The sequence below is a fragment of the Asparagus officinalis genome, chromosome 8 (genome assembly GCF_001876935.1).
Source record: "Asparagus officinalis chromosome 8, Aspof.V1, whole genome shotgun sequence".
NCBI lineage: Eukaryota > Viridiplantae > Streptophyta > Magnoliopsida > Asparagales > Asparagaceae > Asparagus > Asparagus officinalis.
The window spans coordinates 107,711,371-107,731,896 of record NC_033801.1 but is presented as its reverse complement, the minus strand read 5'-3'; the positions used below and the strand labels follow the sequence as shown (position 1 = coordinate 107,731,896).

General features: G+C 38.1%; 1 protein-coding gene across 1 annotated transcript in view; it reads left to right on the top strand.

Annotated features, from left to right (window-relative positions):
* Positions 431–20,526, top strand: part of LOC109821674 (ATP phosphoribosyltransferase 1, chloroplastic-like) — a 40,361-nt gene continuing 20,265 nt past the window's right edge. Inside the window, exon 1 of the mRNA XM_020387841.1 lies at positions 431–470. Coding sequence (XP_020243430.1) covers positions 431–470 — 40 coding nt within the window. The remainder of the gene's footprint in view (positions 471–20,526) is intronic.

Sequence of the window (20,526 nt, the reverse complement as noted above, 5' to 3'; positions counted from 1 at the left end):
TGCCGGTTATAACCAACTGTGCGGACCCCGTGAAAAGTCAAAGTCCCGAGAGCAACCCCATCTTGATCCTTAACCAGGGGCCAATCCATATGCCTTGGGACAGAAGCACACTGGAAATAAGATATGGGGAACATCCTCTCCATATTGGGCAAGAAAAGGTTGCGGTCCCCAACTTTCCGCAACCACTTATAGTCCCCATCATAAGCAGTGCTTGCGTCGAAGTCAACAAAGTCCCCGAAAAGATATCCAGGTTTGACTATTGGCTTACGGCTTGGGCTTTCAAGTCGGGCGTCCGTAACCAATGTCCTAAGAGTATCGGAAGAAGCTTGGGTAATTATTTCTACGCGACTCTTCTCCCTAATTCGGAAAACTGGGAGTTCATTGCGGTAAGCTACAAGGCGCATGTTTTCATGGTCGCGGCACACCGTACATGCCCAAAATGGTGGGCGAAAAAGAAAGAGGTTCAGCTGGTATGCGGCAGCTGGCAAAGGAAGGAAGAGAGTTAGACAAGCATGCAAAGCAAGGATTCAGACGGCGAGGGTCGAAACGGCCCGCGTCAGATAAGCTCAAGATGGCCCGAAGGTCGAGCCGCGACCGCGTCAAATAGTTCCAGACGCGGAAAAGGTCGAGCGCCCGCGTAGATAAGGTTCAAGACGCGGCAGCGTCGACGGCCGCCTCGCGTCAAAAAATCTGAAACGGCGAGAGGTTGAAGGCCCCGGCGTTAGAATACACAAAGACGGAGTGCCGGCCGCGAGCAGTTATTGAAGACGAGTTTCCTCGTTGATCTGCAAGCATCAGAATGACTTGCCGAAGCCAAGTTTTAATGGCCTACGGAGGTCTATACTCACCGCCAAATTAAAGGGAGTTGGGGCGGCACTTGTCGCCTCTGAGCAACGAACAAGCTGCCCGCCGACCGGTCACGCTGACGGTGCCGGATCCTTGAGCCGCAAGCAGGCATCCGACTTGGGAGCGACGGGCTTCTTGGGGTGTGCCATGGAGATCTCCGTCGGAGGAGATGAGGCCAGTGTTCGCCCGGTAGATGAGAACGAAATTTTTTTTTGTTAGAAATTTCAGAAGTGAGTCGAATTGACTGCTTGGATTTGACCCCTAGCGGTCTATTTATAGACAGCTATGAGCTGTCAAATCGTAACGGACGGGATTCGAGGTCAGGATCACGCCCAAACTCGACCCTCGCGTTCGAGTTGTTTGAGCTTCCAAACGCGATGCCCGCCTTCGCGTTCAAATTTCCCAATGCTGGGCTCACCCACGCGTTCTAATCCCCAAAGGCAGAAATTATCTCTGTGTTTAGACCGCTATGATAGCAGCTTCTTGACTACCAAGGCTATGACACAGCCCCAGATGAATAAAAGAAGAGCTAACAGCAATCGTCAAGGCGACCAAAGCCGAGAAGAAACAAACGACTCCACTGGGGAGTCTATTGGAGGAGTACAGATAGATTACAACCGATAATGGCGAAATCATCTGACTCGATCAGACGGAGGGAGCAATCAATCTACTAAATTTTGAGATCCAAAGTATTCTGAAAATTCGTCCCAGTCAACCGCGAACTTTCAAAAACTTTGGAGGGGGTTCTGTAGGCTGTCTAAAAATCACAATGAATAGCTGACCCCTATCAAGCTCCGACAAGGGAAGTCACAATCAGACGACTTTCTAATCACTGCATCCGCAACTCCACAATCCCTCATTTCTGAGATGATTGATCTTGATGGCTGCGACAACAGCACGACTAATATTATATTAGCAATTATTGGAGATGCTGATGAGCAGTGTAATGATTTTAGAAATATTGGACTTAGTTGGTGAGTTGCTTGGTAGAGAGCTGTGGGCAATTATCCATCTAAAGACACTATGGATGTTGATTCCCGTCAAGTTCCTACAACGAAAGCTACAATCAAATAGCTTTCGCGTCGACAATCGAAAGCGGCAAATAGAGGACTTTTCACATAAGATCGAGAAGAGTTACAATTCAACGACACTTCCGACAACTGATGAAAACTCTATTCAGCAGTCTTCACATTTTGCAGTGAAAGTTACAATCTGACGACTTTCACATCCTACAACAGTTAAAGCCAAGATTACCGAACAACGGTCCTCGCAACGCTTCACAGAAGAAGTTACAAGTCAAAAAGCTCCTTCTGAAACGTGGATGTCATCCCCGCGTTACAACTTGGGAAGTGCAGGCCACCCCCGCGTCTCCAAGATACAAGCTGAACGTGAGCGACCCTCGCGTTCGTAGGGGTCCAACCAACACCGACCCCCGCGTTTCCAAGCAGGCAACAAGCCAAAACGCGAGCGACCCTCGCGTTCAATGATGTTCAGCTAACACCCAACCTCGCGTCTCAATTCTAAGAGGCGAAGTTGGGTGCTAAACGCCAGATTGGGCGTTTGACTCGTTCAAACACGAGTTGAACGGTTTCAGAACCGTTTATCCCACGATCTGAGGGATTTTCGCCCACGTAGGAGCGGATATAGGGGATAGTTGCAACCTCCTATCCCCCTATAAAAACTCAACAAACTCAACTGAGTTAGAGTTCGATTTTCTTGACTCAGATCGACCACAGGATACTGGCGGAAGGTTGGATTTTTGGCATCTGAACCACATAGGTTGGATTCTAAAGATCTAAACCGTACAGCAGCAGCGAAATCCTTGGAGATAGGATTTTTGAATCACACTCAGAAGATCAAATCTGGGAGGATTCTTCTACAACAGAATAACAGCTTGATCATTAACCGAATTTTCGGTTCTAACAACTCTATTCACAGAGTTCTAACTCGTTCAGAGTTCTTAAACTCATTCAGAGTTAAACATTAACTTTTCCACAGAAGTTCATCATTCCCACGAGATAAGAGACGGTCGGATCGTCAACGGAGAGCAAATTCGACACGAGCAATTCGAAGGAGGCATTCCATCGCTACCGAGAAGAACCCAGTTTTAAACAAAGGAGAGAATCAAACTCGTTCTCTCCTCTTTTGTAATCAAGTTGTAATCGAGATCAAAGGAATCCAAGTCAATTTTCTTTATTCTCTTCTTTGCAATTTTCCCAACCTACAGATTCATCAAAGAAGCGGTGACTCCTGGAAGAAGCTGAAGTCTCCACTGAGCCGTGAGGGTCATGATTACCGGCAATCGGCTCAAAGCATCTGGTACTATATTGACTTTCCAGGGTGGTACTGAAGATCAATATCGTAATTTGCCATCAGCTCTAACCATCAGCGTTGCCTCATGTTGAGCTCCTTCTGAGTAAATAGGGATAGAGATAAAATCCCCCAAACGTGAAATGTATGGATTTTGATGCTGAAGAACTGTGTTGTGTCTTCTCTTGGGGCAAAGACGAACCTTGTGCTGGAGAGGGAAAATTTTATATTCTATCTCCAGGTGTAAAAGAAACTCGAAGTAAGATCTCCACTTCGAGAATCTGAAGGATAAAACTAAGAGTGAGATCTCAACTCTGAGAATCGAAAAGATTTAGATAACCCTAACTGTTTAATTGTTTAGTTATCTAATCTGACAATGAATTTCTCGTTTATCGAGATAAAATTCTAACTTTAGCCCTAACTGTTTAAAGGTTTGGCCAAAGGGGAGATTGAGATGATCCTAACTGTTTAAAGGTTTGATCACTCGATATGGGTGGAAGCCTCTTGTTTATCAAAATAGGATTTCGGTTTTGGTTCTAATTGTTTAAAGGTTTGATGACCAAGATGGATTTTGAGACGATCCTAACTGTTTAAAGGTTTGATCGTTTAATTCGTGAACCTCTCGTTCATGGAAGCAATCGAGAGGGGATTTTAGCTTTAGCCCTAACTGTTTAAAGGTTTGACCGAAGGGAGTTTGAAATGATCCTAACTGTTTAAAGATTTGATCATTTAATTTGTGGATCTCTTGTTCATGAAGGAATCGAGAGGGGGTTTTGGCTTTGGCCCTAACTGTTTAAAGGTTTGACCGAATGGAGTTTGAGACGATCCTAACTGTTTAAAGGTTTGATCGTTCAATTTGTTGACCTCTCATTCATGGAAGGAATCGAGAGGGGATTTTGGCTTTGGCCCTAACTGTTTAAAAGTTTGACCGAAGGGAGTTTAAGACGATCTTAACTGTTTAAAGGTTTGATCATTTAATTTATGGACCTCTCGTTTATGGAAGGAATCGATAGGGGATTTTGGCTTTGACCCTAACTATTTAAGGGTTTTACCAAAAGGAGTTAGGTGGTACTAACAATGGAAGTGTCGATTTACAAAAATCACTGTGTCAATATAGTGGGAGTTTCTGGTGTTAAGTTATAAGGACTTTAACACAACAGGGTTTGAAACTTTCAATACTGTATCCGGACTCTAACAATAGAAGTGTTGAGTGTACATACATAGCTGGAGTTTGAGTGGATCAAACCAGACATAAATTTTAATGGACCCACTGTCAATTGATTTGATCAGTGAGGAATTAAGCACTCCACAATTAGATCATGGGAGTTTCGTGAGGAAAGATTGACCGGATAAAGTCATTGAATCTCATCTTGACGAAAGAGTGCTTGAGAAATCACAGATGGAGGGTTTTAATAATCGTGAAAATGATTAAATAGCCAGAGTAGAAGGTTCTTAATCATTCTTTATCATGATTAAGAATTTATTGGTTTTGGGTTATCCTTAAGAATACCATGTGTAGTATTCTCCAGGAACTTCCCATCAAAGATAGGGAACAGTTTGACCTCGTGTAGCAGTTGGAGGTTTGGGAAATAGTTTAGCCTCGTGTACCAATTGGAGGTTTGGGAAATAGTTTATACTCGTATACCTTGTTGGAGTAGATGAAGAAGCAGTATATACCCGTATACTCTTTAGAGTCTACACAGTGATTATTTGGCTTGTTTTTGTGTTATGACACCGGAGTCAATTAAGGCTTGGATTTTGTTTTTAAGGCCAAAGATAACCTTGGTGGGATGGACAACCTTCCTGTGGTATGCACAGTATTTTAGATCCGTAATCCTCTTAGCTCCTTCCTGGTCTTTAATAAGCAGTAGTTCGATCTTGTAGTTGGCGAGGAGGTATTTCAAGATGGCTAGAACTTCCTCATCCTGGAAGGAGTACTCTTTTTGGAGTCTTAGATCTGGGGTTCTTTGCTGTTTCTGAGGTGGTTGTTGTTATGACGTTTGATTAACATCAACAACAACCCTGTTTAAAGGTTTGATCGTTCAATTTGTTGACCTCTCATTCATGGAAGGAATCGAGAGGGGATTTTGGCTTTGGCCCTAACTGTTTAAAAGTTTGACCGAAGGGAGTTTAAGACGATCTTAACTGTTTAAAGGTTTGATCATTTAATTTATGGACCTCTCGTTTATGGAAGGAATCGATAGGGGATTTTGGCTTTGACCCTAACTATTTAAGGGTTTTACCAAAAGGAGTTAGGTGGTACTAACAATGGAAGTGTCGATTTACAAAAATCACTGTGTCAATATAGTGGGAGTTTCTGGTGTTAAGTTATAAGGACTTTAACACAACAGGGTTTGAAACTTTCAATACTGTATCCGGACTCTAACAATAGAAGTGTTGAGTGTACATACATAGCTGGAGTTTGAGTGGATCAAACCAGACATAAATTTTAATGGACCCACTGTCAATTGATTTGATCAGTGAGGAATTAAGCACTCCACAATTAGATCATGGGAGTTTCGTGAGGAAAGATTGACCGGATAAAGTCATTGAATCTCATCTTGACGAAAGAGTGCTTGAGAAATCACAGATGGAGGGTTTTAATAATCGTGAAAATGATTAAATAGCCAGAGTAGAAGGTTCTTAATCATTCTTTATCATGATTAAGAATTTATTGGTTTTGGGTTATCCTTAAGAATACCATGTGTAGTATTCTCCAGGAACTTCCCATCAAAGATAGGGAACAGTTTGACCTCGTGTAGCAGTTGGAGGTTTGGGAAATAGTTTAGCCTCGTGTACCAATTGGAGGTTTGGGAAATAGTTTATACTCGTATACCTTGTTGGAGTAGATGAAGAAGCAGTATATACCCGTATACTCTTTAGAGTCTACACAGTGATTATTTGGCTTGTTTTTGTGTTATGACACCGGAGTCAATTAAGGCTTGGATTTTGTTTTTAAGGCCAAAGATAACCTTGGTGGGATGGACAACCTTCCTGTGGTATGCACAGTATTTTAGATCCGTAATCCTCTTAGCTCCTTCCTGGTCTTTAATAAGCAGTAGTTCGATCTTGTAGTTGGCGAGGAGGTATTTCAAGATGGCTAGAACTTCCTCATCCTGGAAGGAGTACTCTTTTTGGAGTCTTAGATCTGGGGTTCTTTGCTGTTTCTGAGGTGGTTGTTGTTATGACGTTTGATTAACATCAACAACAACCACAAGTGTTGTCGGCTGGCTTCTCTCAGCCTTCGGAAGCACTCGACCTGTTCTCCATGTAGTTTTAAATCTTTTCAGGTGGTTGAGGAGACAACTCCTATGACTTCGAGGACATCGAGGGAGAGATTGTATTGGCAGGTCTAGAGAATGAACTCTTTTGTGACTGGATCTCGGCAGCTCATCGTCTTGTTTCGGAAGCGTTTGATGAAAGTGTCAACTGATTCTCCATCTTCTTGCTTCTCATCTAGAAGAGCTCCAATTGACACTTCAGTGTTATCATTAAAAAATTGCTAAGGAATGAGCTTTTCATATCATCCCAGCAGTTGATGCTCCCTGACTTGAGACGTCGATACTAATCGAAGGCGTCCCTACGAAGGGTGCCTATGAATGACCGGATTATTAGTGGTTCATTCCCGGAGATCACTCCGAGATGAGACTTGAAATAGATCAAGTGTTAAGTGGGCGAGCCTCTCCCGTCAAATGACGTGAAGTTAATTAGGGTGAACTTCGTCGGGTACGGGATTGAATCCCACTCTTTTGGATACGGGCACGGTATGCTCGTTTTCCTTACTTCTTGAGTGGACATTAAGGCATTGATCTTATTCTCTAGCTCTTTCATCATCTCGTTATCGCCTGTATCTTTCTTCGGACGATTTTGGGACGAACAATGGGATCACCCTCAGCATTATCATTAGTGATGGGGCCACCCCCAGTGTTGGTATTATTATTGGGGTCACCGTTAATATATTTGTCATTAGGAGGAGCATCGGCATTGATAGTATTCTCTACCTTTGAGTCGCTATCTACTTGATTGGTAGTGTGGCGACGACTGGATTCACCATAATGATTTGACAACTATTGAAGTTGTTGAGCATGTAAATCCTTGACCCGCTGTACGGTCATCTCCATTTTAATTTTAAAATCTTCTTTTTGTTTGGCAAAGGCTTCTTGAAGAAGTTGAGCCACTTATTCAGTAGTGATCATGAATACTTCTCGAGCTCACCCCATGCTAGACATTATATTGTTGGAGGCGATTGCGAAGTATCACGCCCCGCTTCCTAAAATATCAGGGAAACCAAACGTGAACAAGCCTACGATGTATTAGATTAAGGAGAATAAATAAAAATAAACATTTCTCCTCAACGTAATAAGCTAAGCGTCAAGACATAAATGTAAAGGCACAGGTCCCCGATCACAGATAGCGAAAATATAATAACCAACTCAGAGCAGAATATCCATATCACAAGTGATTATAATCCAAGACATAATGTTCGGGTCAAACATGCCCTTATACAAAATTGAACAAATGAAAACAAAAAAATATAAAATACATCGTTCAACGGAAAAGAAAGGAAATACTGCAAAAATAAACTAAGGACCATCAAATAACTAAGGAAATAGCTAAGCTTCAACTTGTTCTTCTGCTCTGTTCTGTAAGGCACTCCTGCTGAGAATCCTCTGGCTCCTATACGATTCCAAACTGAGGTTGTCCGTCTCCTAAATCTGATGTATACCAGAGAAAATAGGTGTACGTCAGCGTGCATGGCACACGGCAATATCCCACAGAGAGAAATAGAAACGGTCGAACGACCAAGGCAAAAACAGTAATAATAATAATGAAGCATGCTACTAGAATACTAATAATATAAATGCAATCTATTACTAGAATATAATAATCAGAAGAATCCAAAAAAATCAACCAAGTAACAAGATCATGCAGCTAGCGATCAGAATAATCATCCAAGTAACAAGGTCATACAACTAGATAGAATTAATACTTAAAAATCTACAAAAAGAGACGTAGTACGTTGAGAGAAATAATCCAAACAAGAAAATCCTCATGTATATACCATATGTCTTAAATTGTAGATAATTAAATATTAATCTCGATCTATGTATGAAAAGAAATATAACTGGTCCGTATCTCACAAGAATTCATAATCACCTTAAGTAACAAGGTCATGTAACTAGTCATTCTATAATAGATCATTGGTCCATATCTCACACGGAGTCAATGCTCATATCATCGGATAACTGACTATTCACAAATCCCCTACGTGCATGCAGTAGGACTACACGTAATCCAACTCTAACCTGGTTCGAACTCAAGCCGACTCGGGTGAATATCAAATTCACAGACCAAAGTAGCAACACCGATCCACTTTGACCCAACAAACCAACTCCAGTGGCGACACCGATCCACTGGTATGAGCCTAGAAGATACATAAACAGCCACATCCAATCACATGAACAATGACTTTCCCTTCCCAACTCTTCCTACTTTTCTAAGTCAACAATCATAACCTGAATTAGATCTCTGGTCTGTTAGACCCTAGAGGGGGGGTGATTATGGTCTTATGCTAATCTAGTCCGATTTAATGCCAATTAAAATTAATTAATAAGTTATCCTAGCAAGTATGAAATACAACAATGTATATGAGCTAGGATAAGTAATATGAACAACAAAATATATCCTAACAAAGAGATATAGGCAATGTATGTGCAAGGATATATAAGCTCAAGGGTAAACAATCTAAACTAGATAGTGGGCAATATAATCAACAAGCAATATACAAAGGCGATATAAGATATAAACATAAAAGTAAGTGCGCCAATGCAATCACAAACAAACAATATGATTACGGAGTTCGGTCCCCACGACCTACGTCTCCGCTCCTCACCTCGAGAAGATCTCCACTATCACAACCGGGTTTTCTACGTTCACCCGAACAACGTTTACACCTCACAATACAATCACTATGTAATCACACCTCACACACTAAGTGTTGGTCCTAGCCCGTGTCCTCCTCCTCAAGTGCTCGGTTACAACCTCTCCCTAGGCACGTCAACCGACGCCACTCCTCTTGGATTCGACCCCGTCTCTCACCACACACTTCTCTCGGTGTACAAGTGTATTACAAGTGAATCCTCACAATTAGGCTCAATACAAAGTGTTTGTTCTCTACAATGAATGAGAACGAATTATAAGCTCACTCTCTAAGTTACACAATCCCACAACCTAATTATACTATGAATGTAAATACAATAAGCTCAAATGGTTGTGTGTATAAACATAGAGAAAATAAAATCAACTAAACTCAATATGAATACTAGCTTAATAAAATGATAATCAAACAATATGAAATATAAAGCTAGATTGAGTTTAGAAAACTTCTCAATAGATGACAAGAGATGGAGGGAGAATAGTTGATTGCTCAAACTCTAATAGAAGATCTCCTCAAGCTTTTGTGGAATTGAATTCTCAAAATCAAACACCCAATTGCTTAAAAGCTTCTAAACAAACATTAAACAAACTTAAACCCTTGTTTAAAACTCTTTAAACTTGTTTAAAACATTTCTTGAGTAGCCTTAGAGGTATGAGGGCATGGGGTATATATAGGCTCATGAAACAAGTCCAAAAACCAAGAAAAACACCTCCAAAACATTAAAATAAACAAAAAACAGAACTAGCCATTACTGTAGCAACGGTCGGCTGCTACAGTACTTCGGTCGACCGGTACGATCGACCGAGAGGCATATGCAAAGCTAAGAAACGTCCAGAGACATTTCCGGTCGACCGGTCCAATCAACCGAAGTTACTATAGCAGTGCGCAGATATTTTTAAAATCAATTTAAAATAGTAAATGAACTCCAAAAATTCTGAAGTTTTGTGAGAATGTTCTAGACATGTAGAATAACATGTCAGAGAAAGAATTTCTAAAAACTATTTTCCCAGTTGAGAGAAATAAATATTTGAATACAAATTTACAGTTTCTGAAAAACTGTTAACATATACGATTTTGTAAAATCAATTGGGCACAGTAAATCAACTCTAAAAATAGTAAAATTTTGAGATAAGTTTCTAAACATGTATATAAACATGTAAAAGAAAGAATTTCTTGAATATCACTTCCCATTTATGAAAACATATCTATTTTGTAAAACATGCACGAACATGCACGAACGAAAAACATGATTTTGTAAATTCCATTAAACATAACAAATCAATTCCAAACTTGATGAAACTTTACGAAATGTTTATAAACATGAAAAAAAACATGTTAGAAAAAGAATTTCTCAAATTGAATTTCCATTTGTGAAAACTCATGTATTTTGCAAGTATGTCCAAAACATGAAAACCTAAAACCATGCATGTATATATATAACTATATATATACATATGTGTGTGTATATTATATTGAGCTTAACGTACTTAACACACATAATATAAATCCTAAACTAAATTACCCAAGCTTGATTGGTCTTCAATAAGCTCTACTTGGTAATCTCGCGGATGAAGCTTGAACTTGATCTTTAACTTTGAATTGCAAGGCTTCACCGACATTCTGCCAACCTCCTTTGGATATGATCGTTGAAGCTCTATTCCATCCATTCTCTAACTACGTTGTTTGTCTATAATACATAGGAAAACACAAATACTAGACAAACAACATTAGTGATAAATTGTTTGTTAAACATCATCAAAACAAGAAGGCCAACAATCTCCCCCTTTTTGATGATGACAAACAATTTACAAAAAGGAATATATGCATGAAGGAAATGAACATATACAAGATAATACACATGCATATAAACAAGGAAAATTATATACTCACAATATTTCTCCCCCTTTGACAACATTAAAAAAGGGGACAAAAGAATAAGAGAGCGAAAGTTCCCCCTATCAATAAGCATAGGTGAGTATAACACATAGAAAGATATAGGGATTGCTCCCCCTATCAAAAAGTCATATAGAATATATGCAATAAATATCAAGGCAAAACATGTGAGCAAGCATACATGAATATGCTAAAAATTTTACTCACATACATGAGAACTTATATAGAAATACCAATATGAAAATAGTGTCTCATAAAGAACATAAAAACATATATAATAGTAGATTTATGAAATCAAAAAAGAGGAACATGAGAGTTATGCAAAAAAGTTTTCAAATGAAAACAAGTCAACCAAAAGAAATCATAAATCAAGATTTGAGTCCAAAACCCATGTTTGATCAAAAATAGAATCTCCTTTGTGGGATTTGATCAAACCACATATGGAATACATTATAAGGCACGAATAGATGATCCATAAACACAAACATATAAATATCATCATATAAGTGAAATATAATGAATTCAAAGCAACAAATCAAAACAAAATCTTTAACAAAAGAATTTCAAGAGAGGCAACAATATATCAAGCTCTAAAGCTTGTTCTAACCCATATAATCATTCTAGCATCCGGTAAACATGATTTGGGAATAAACACCCAATAAACCCGGAGGGTTATATAAATGCAAACCTCTCATTAAAGCAAAACCAATGATCATGAAAACAAAAGAATTTAGCCAATAAAAGAAATTGTTTTCATAAAAGTTTAAAATGCATTTTTCAAAACCAAGAAAGAGAAAAATAAAAACACTAAAATTCTTGGTTTAAAAATTATTTTGGCACCCAAGCATTCTTGGTGCCGGATTGTTTAGGGACATGACCCCTATCAATAAAGCTCAAAGCCCTAGGGTTATGAACCCTCTTAGGCGCATATGGTGCACGAACATGGTCATAACAAAAATTACTCAAATGACCATTCCGATTATAATAAGTACAATGGAAAGGAAACATTTGCTTATGTTGACCAAATGGTTGTGCACGGGAAACATTAGAAATATTTGCAAACATGGATGGTCTTTTAAAATTGTTTTGCAAATGTGAAACTTTCTTTAAATCAAAACAAAATTTGGTCAAATGGCCAAATCTACCACAATGATCACACTTAAACTTTTGTGGTCTTTTAAAATCATTTGGCAAAAGTGAAGTCTTTTTCAAATCATAGCAAAATTTAAAAATTGTTTTCATAACCAAAAGATCTTAAAACATAATTTTCAAAACCAAGACAAAGAAAAATAAAAATACTAAAATTCTTTGTTTAAAATCAAATTTCTTTTGGTACCCAAGAACTCTTGGTACCAAACGATTTAGGGACATGACCCCTATCATTCAAGCTCAAAGCCCTAGGGTTATGAACCCATTTGGGCGCATTTAGTGCACGGGTCCGGTCATAGCAATAATTATGCAAATGACCCATTCGATTGCAATAAGTGCAATGAAGAGGATGCATTTGGTTATGTTGACCATGTGGATGTGCACGAGGAACATTTGCAAATAAAGATGGTCTTTTAAGATTATTTTGCAAATGAGAAACATTTTGAAATAATGTTGGTCTACTTGAAATATTTTGCGATTTAGAAACTTTTCGCAAATCAAAACAAAACTTGGCTAAGTGACCAACTCTACCACAAAAATCACAATGATACACATTAGCATGCTTATGATGAACAATGGGTGCATGTGTGTGTACATGTGATGAAGAAGAAGCCTTATGAGATGCACAAGAAGAATTAATATTCTTATGTTTTTGTGCATCATAGCAAAACTTAGCTAAATGGCCTTTTCGACCACAAATGGAGCATTTATAAGTTTTACTATACAAGTGTGCAAAGTGTACGGGTTTAGAAGTTGTAGTACTAGACTTTGCACCCAAGTCCATAAGTTTCTTATTATCTACAATGCATGTTTTAAGGGTTGAATCTAAAGATGATATTCGGTTTTTCACAAGATTCAATTCATCATTATGCATACAAGCATTGGAAATAGAAGTAGATGAAACATGATCATTTCTAAAAGAATTAAACTTATTTCTAATAGTTTCTACTTCTATCATGGCATTATTATTAGCATGAGTTAAGCTAGCAATAGATGAAGACATGTTATTATTTTCCAAACTTAATAACTCATTGTTTTCTTTTAAAATAGCATTCTCTTTAACAACAATATCAAGTTTGGAAGCTAGCGACTCATGATCGGATTTTAAACTAATATGCTTGCTTTTAAGATCAATAAAATTGTTTTGCAATTTTGTATAGGCATGAGATAATCTATCATATGCACAAGCGAGTTCATTGATGGATATATCACTATCGGATTCCGAATCGCTTACCACACTAGGGCTATCGCCTAGTGGCCGTGTGCATGATGATGCTCCACACTCACTTGAAGAACAATCCTCCAAACTACGTCGGATTTCCTCCAAGTTGCCTTGATGTGCTTCTATGAATTTCCATAAATTGTAAGCACTATCAAAATGAACAAATTTGTTAGAAAATGATGAGTCAAAGGCATTAAGCAAATATTCTAACAAAAGCTTGTTCATTGAAAACATTTTCTTATCATGATTGCTCCACTTGGATATCTCCAAAGTGGGCACAATATAAGCACAATCAATAACTTCCCATAAGTCGATATTTCTAGATTCAACAAATAGTTTAAATCTAGAAGCCCATTGTGCATAGGAAAAATTGATGAATTTAGGAGCAATATTTGATTCATAGCCTAAACGAAATATATTCATATTCATGATATATATGTGAAAATATGCAAGCAAGACTAATGTAATCATAACTAGATTAGCACAAATAAGATAACTTGGATCTTTAACTCAAGGTGGTTAGACCTTAAATCAAAGAGCACCAAGCTCTGATACCAATTGTTAGACCCTAGAGGGGGGGTGATTAGGGTCTTATGCTAATCTAATCCGATTTAATGCCAATTAAAATTAATTAATAAGTTATCCTAGCAAGTATGAAATACAACAATGTATATGAGCTAGGATAAGCAATATGAACAACAAGATATATCCTAACAAAGAGATATAGGCAATGTATGTGCAAGGATATATAAACTCAAGGGTAAACAATCTAAACTAGATAGTGGGCAATATAATCAACAAGCAATATACAAAGGCGATATAAGATAAGAACATAAAATTAAGTGCGCCAATGCAATCACAAACAAACAATATGATTACGGAGTTCGGTCCCCACGACCTACGTCTCCGCTCCTCACCTCGAGGAGATCTCCACTATCACAACCGGGTTTTCTACGTTCACCCGAACAACGTTTACACCTCACAATACAATCACTATGCAATCACACCTCACACACTAAGTGTTGGTCCTAGCCCGTGTCCTCCTCCTCAAGTGCTCGGTTACAACCTCTCCCTAGGCACGTCAACCGACGCCACTCCTCTTGGATTCGACCCCGTCTCTCACCACACACTTCTCTCGGTGTACAAGTGTATTACAAGTGAATCCTCACAATTAGGCTCAATACAAAGTGTTTGTTCTCTACAATGAATGAGAACGAATTATAAGCTCACTCTCTAAGTTACACAATCCCACAACCCAATTATACTATGAATGTAAATACAATAAGCTCAAATGGTTGTGTGTATAAACATAGAGAAAATAAAATCAACTAAACTCAATATGAATACTAGCTTAATAAAATGATAATCAAACAATATAAAATATAAAGCTAGATTGAGTTTAGAAAACTTCTCAATAGATGACAAGAGATGGAGGGAGGATAGTTGATTGCTCAAACTCTAATAGATGATCTCCTCAAGCTCTTGTAGAATTGAATTCTCAAAATCAAACACCCAATTGCTTAAAAACTTCTAAACAAACATTAAACAAACTTAAACCCTTTTTTAAAACTCTTTAAACTTGTTTAAAATATTTCTTGAGTACCCTTAGAAGTATGAGGGCGTGGGGTATATATAGGCTCAAGAAACAAGTCCAAAAACCAAGAAAAACACCTCCAAAACATTAAAATAAACAAAAAACAGAACTAGCCATTACTGTAGCAATGGTTGGCTGCTACAGTACTTCGGTCGACCGGTACGGTCGACCGAGAGGCATATGCAAAGCTGAGAAACGTCCAGAGACATTTCCGGTCGACCGGAGTTACTGTAGCAGTGCGCAGATATTTTGTAAAATAAATGTAAAATAGTAAATGAACTTCAAAATTTATGAAATTTTGTGGGAATGTTCTAGACATATAGAATAACATTTCAGAGAAAGAATTTCTGAAAAATCTTTTCCCAGTTGAGAGAAATAAATATTTGAATACAAATTTACAGTTTCTAAAAAACTGTTAACATATACGATTTTGTAAAATCAATTGGGCACAGTAAATCAACTCTAAAAATAGTAAAAGTTTGAGGGAAGTTTCTAAACATGTATATAAACATGTCAAGAAAGAATTTCTTGAATATCACTTCCCATTTATGAAAACTCATCTATTTTGTAAAACATGCACGAACATGCACGAACGAAAAACATGATTTTGTAAATTCCATTAAACATAACAAATCAATTCCAAACTTGATGAAACTTTACGAAATGTTTATAAACATAAAAACAAACATGTTAGAAAAAGAATTTCTCAAATTGAATTTCCATTTGTGAAAACTCATGTATTTTGCAAGTATGTCCAAAACATGAAAACCTAAAACCATGCATGTATATATATAACTATATATATACATAGAAACCAAATACGTGTGTGTATATTATATTGAGCTTAGAGTATCTAACACACATAATATAAATCCTAAACTAAATTACCCAAGCTTGATTGGTCTTCAATAAGCTCTACTTGGTAATCTCGCGGATGAAGCTTGAACTTGATCTTTAACTTTGAATTGCAAGGCTTCATCGACATTCCGCCAACCTCCTTTGGATATGATCGTTAAAGCTCTATTCCATCCATCCTCCAACTACGTTGTTTGTTTACAATACATAGGAAAACACAAATACTAGACAAACAACATTAGTGATAAATTGTTTGTTAAACATCATCAAAACAAGAAGGCCAACATGGTCCACCTCCTAAAATTAGTCACTGTACGCACATATGTCACTAAGTCTTGTTCATGACGTACAAAGTCACTAAGTCATGAACTATTAATGATTCTCAATCACAACAAGTTATAACAAATACAACTGATCATGTATAATAATATCATGGCATATCAGGTAATTAAAATGAAGAGTCATAAATTTATGAACAACCAACTATGTAATTCAGAAAATAATCTTTTTCTAAAATAATTTATTTTAAATTATTGTAATCTTCCTAAAATAATTCCTTTCACAAAATAAATTCTTTTAATTCATAATAATTATTCTAAAATAATCTTTAAAATAATAAATATTAATTCAAATAATCCTTTTGTAAAATAAGTTCCTTTAAAATAATTTCTCGAAGTAATTTTTCCAAAAATACTCCTTGAAAATATTCTCTTTCTTTTTCTTTTCTATATGAACAGTAACCATTTTTGTTTTTAAAATTATTTCTCATCATCTAATATCATTCACCAACAACCCATGTAGATAATCACAACTAAAATATGTAGATAATTCCTAATAAATATAAAATTCAGATCTGAGCAAGTGGGATCTTGCCTTGGGTACGTTGAACAAATCGATGTCAACGATGCGGATCGGATCTGGCACAGGGAGCACTGTTGGAGGTTGAGGCGGCTACAGGAGGAGCAGGGGCGTTGGCGGGCTGGCAGTGGTGATGAAGAGGAGTAAGCTGTGACGACAACAAGGGGGTAAGGCGGCGGCATCCTGAAGTGTAATCGTACACTCCCCTATATGCATATGAAAGATGTTGGTCTCCGGTCTCCACCTCTCAATCAGGGCACTGATAAGGGCCCAGTCAAGCCTAATATATCTCACCGATGAACACTCTCAAAATCCGACCTGAGCTACCAACTATAGTACTCGATTATCCTTCATCTCCCAACCTGAGTGACTCTTGGAATGGTCCACTATGCTGATTTCTTAATATGAGTCGTCGTACGAGCATCCTTTGGTCGCGGAATTACCAAAAGGTGGGTTGAGAAGAGGACGACCAAAACACAAGAACAATTTAGTTTGGCGAAGGAAAATACCTTCTCTAGATTATGAAGAACAAAAGATTACAATCTCTCCCTCACAATCTCACTCTAGAATTGAAGAACAAGCTCTCCAAATCTCAATCTAGAATCTAATCTCTCTTGATTAAACTCTCTGATCTAAAAAGATACCCTCTTGATTCTAAGATCTCATAGAATCTCACAATCTAAACCCTAATCCTTTTAATTAGGATCTCACTTAGACCTAAAACTCTTTAGATCTACATCTTGGTCTCTCCTCTTCCTGTTTAGAACCCTAAACAGTCCCTATTTATAGGGTTTACAACGTGGTGGCAATCTGGTAAATAACCAAAACCAAACCCAACTAGAATTCCTTCAAAACAGAAACCAAGTCTGCCCAGGAAACCTCGATGAGTCGACTCATGACTGAGATGAGTCGACCGAGCAGAAGCTTTTGACAAAACGGCTGGGTTTCGTGAGTCGACTCATTACAGACATGAGTCGACTCAACCTGATGAGTCGACTCATGTACCGTATGAGTCGACTCACGAGCTAAAATCTGGATTCTTCGAATCTGCTGCTCGTCGTCTCGTTCCACGCTTCCACTTGTGCTCCGCCGTGTCGCTTCACACTACTATTCTCAAGATATCATGAGAATCACCTATCCTCAAGCTCCCATGAGGATCGCTTTTCCGAAGAGAAGATACACCCGTATCATGGGTCCCCCCTTTAGAAACTTAAAGTCCCATTCAAGTTAGAACTTCATCTGAGGAAACTCTCGAGCCCCTCCATCTTTGTTGACTTCAGTCATCTTCTTCTTCCTTAATCTCTGAACTCCTTCCAAAGAAAAGGATCTCGCTAAGCTCCTTGTATTGGGATCGAGTAAGGACCATACACAGGATGCCCCCTTCACCGGATCTAATGCTCTGATACCAACTTGATACGAGTTGCCGTGTGAGCACCCTTTGGTTGCGGAATTACCAAAAGGTGGGTTGAGAAGAGGACGACCAAAACACAAGAACAAATCAGTTTGGCGAAGGCGCGGAATTACCAAAAGGTGGGTTGAGAAGAGGACGACCAAAACACAAGAACAAATCAGTTTGGCGAAGGAAAATACCTTCTCTAGATTATGACGACCAAAACACAAGAACAAATCAGTTTGGCGAAGGAAAATACCTTCTCTAGATTATGAAGAACAAAATATTACAATCTCTTCCTCACAATATCACTCTAGAATTGAAGAACAAGCTCTCCAAATCTCAATCTAGAATCTAATCTCTCTTGATTAAACTCTCTGATCTAAAAAGATACCCTCTTGATTCTAAGATCTCATAGAATCTCACAATCTAAACCCTAATCCTTTTAATTAGGATCTCACTTAGACCTAAAACTCTTTAGATCTACATCTTGGTCTCTCCTCTTCCTGTGTCGACTCAACCTGATGAGTCGACTCATGTACCGTATGAGTCGACTCACGAGCTGAAATCTGGATTCTTCGAATTTGCTGCTCGTCGTCTCGTTCCACGCTTCCACCTGTGCTCCGCCGTGTCGCTTCACACTACTATTCTCAAGATATCATGAGAATCACCTATCCTCAAGCTCCCATGAGGATCGCTTTTCCGAAGAGAAGATACACCCGTATCAGTGGTCGGCGGGGGAGGTCAGGGAGGTGGGGATGAATATGAGGGTGGTGGCTTGGGGTATGGGTTTGAGAGAGAACAAAGGAAGAGGAAGGAAGTTTGGGTGGAGGACGACGGAGGCTTGGTCGGTGTTTGGTCAGTTGACGATGAGGGAAGAGAGGTGAGGACGAGGAGGCTCGGTCGCGGGGGAAAGAGAGAGAGAGAAGAGAGAGAAGAGTTGCAGCGGCTTCACGTGAAAGAAGAGGAGAAGAGAAAAATAAAATAAATAGATATATATAGGTTACGTTAGGGTTAGGATTAGGTAATTAAAACGAAATTAATAAAAAATAATTATTTATATTCAAAAAAATCAAATAATTACTGGATAAATATCTACAAATTAAAATGTACCAGTTGTATTAATACAACAGTTGATACACAATAATCATAATAATACACATATTGTACAATTTAAACGAGAATAATTAAATAAAAATATATTTACTTCAATTTAAAATCAAATAATTATGGAAAAATTATATATATAATAAAACATATCTGTTATACTAATACAACAGATAATATACAATAATAGTAATAATACAACAAATTGTACAAAATAATACATAATAATATTATACGAAATAATACGTAATAGTAAAAATAATACAACGTATTATTCAAAATGATACGTAATAGTATTGATAACACAACGGATTAATTACAGAAATTTTTATTGTACTAAGTTAATTTATAAATATCAAAATTATTTAAAAAAATATAAAATTGGACTTTTAAATCGTAGGTTATTTTAGAAAACCAAGAAAATACAAATACTCTTTTAAAAAATAATAATTGAATATTTTAAAATACCAAAAATTTATTTTAACTAGTATCAAAAATTCCACGGTCGTTATACGGAGAAAGTATCTGAAAGTTCATCTTTTGAAGATAGTTCTTCATGCATCTTCGGGTAATCCCCATGTCTGATGGCTTCTAACTGGAGCTGAGACACCTATCGGGCTATTCCTGAATCGACTTTTCTTCCCAGAGAAAAGTCGGGATTAGCGTTATTCGAATTGAACACAGACTTTTCTTTGTCAGCCATGTTGATGGTGACTTCTAGGAGTTCGTCATCTTGAATGGCCGGTCTTCTTTTGAGAGAACGTCTTAATTTGGGTTTTGACGCTTTAGTAAAAAGCCTTTGTAATACCGAGACCCTCTGTGGAGTGGTCTTGGGGTAGCTACACTCTGATAAGACTGCCTAGATTAACCTCTCACAAGGGCAACGTGAGTCTGATTTTGGGGTACGTCTCTTTCGAGATTTATTTGTACTCCCAACCCAATAGTACAACTCATCAACATTATGATCGGAGCAACCTATCGGCTATTGATTTGATTCCTCAGGTATATATTATCATGTAACAGACACGTCTTCTTCCATGGATGTAATGTCTTGTTGGCGTTCGCAGGAGTCACACATTTATAATTACATCTTCGTGCAAGTGGAATCCCAACGGGCTCCCGGTCTTCCACACGAACCCCTAAGTGGGTGGTTCCATGAATCAATTTGTTAGGAGGCGCGTACGTCCCCCAGTCTGAATAGTTGTTCGGGAATTATTCAATGAACCCAAGCGTTCCTTAATAGGAGCTTTGCCTCGATCTTCAGGTAGAGGACCAAGGAGACCCTTCAATGGAATTCTAAACTTGAAAAGATCCATACTTCCGTAGGGCTTCAACGGAGGTGTGGGAGCAATAGAAATGGGATC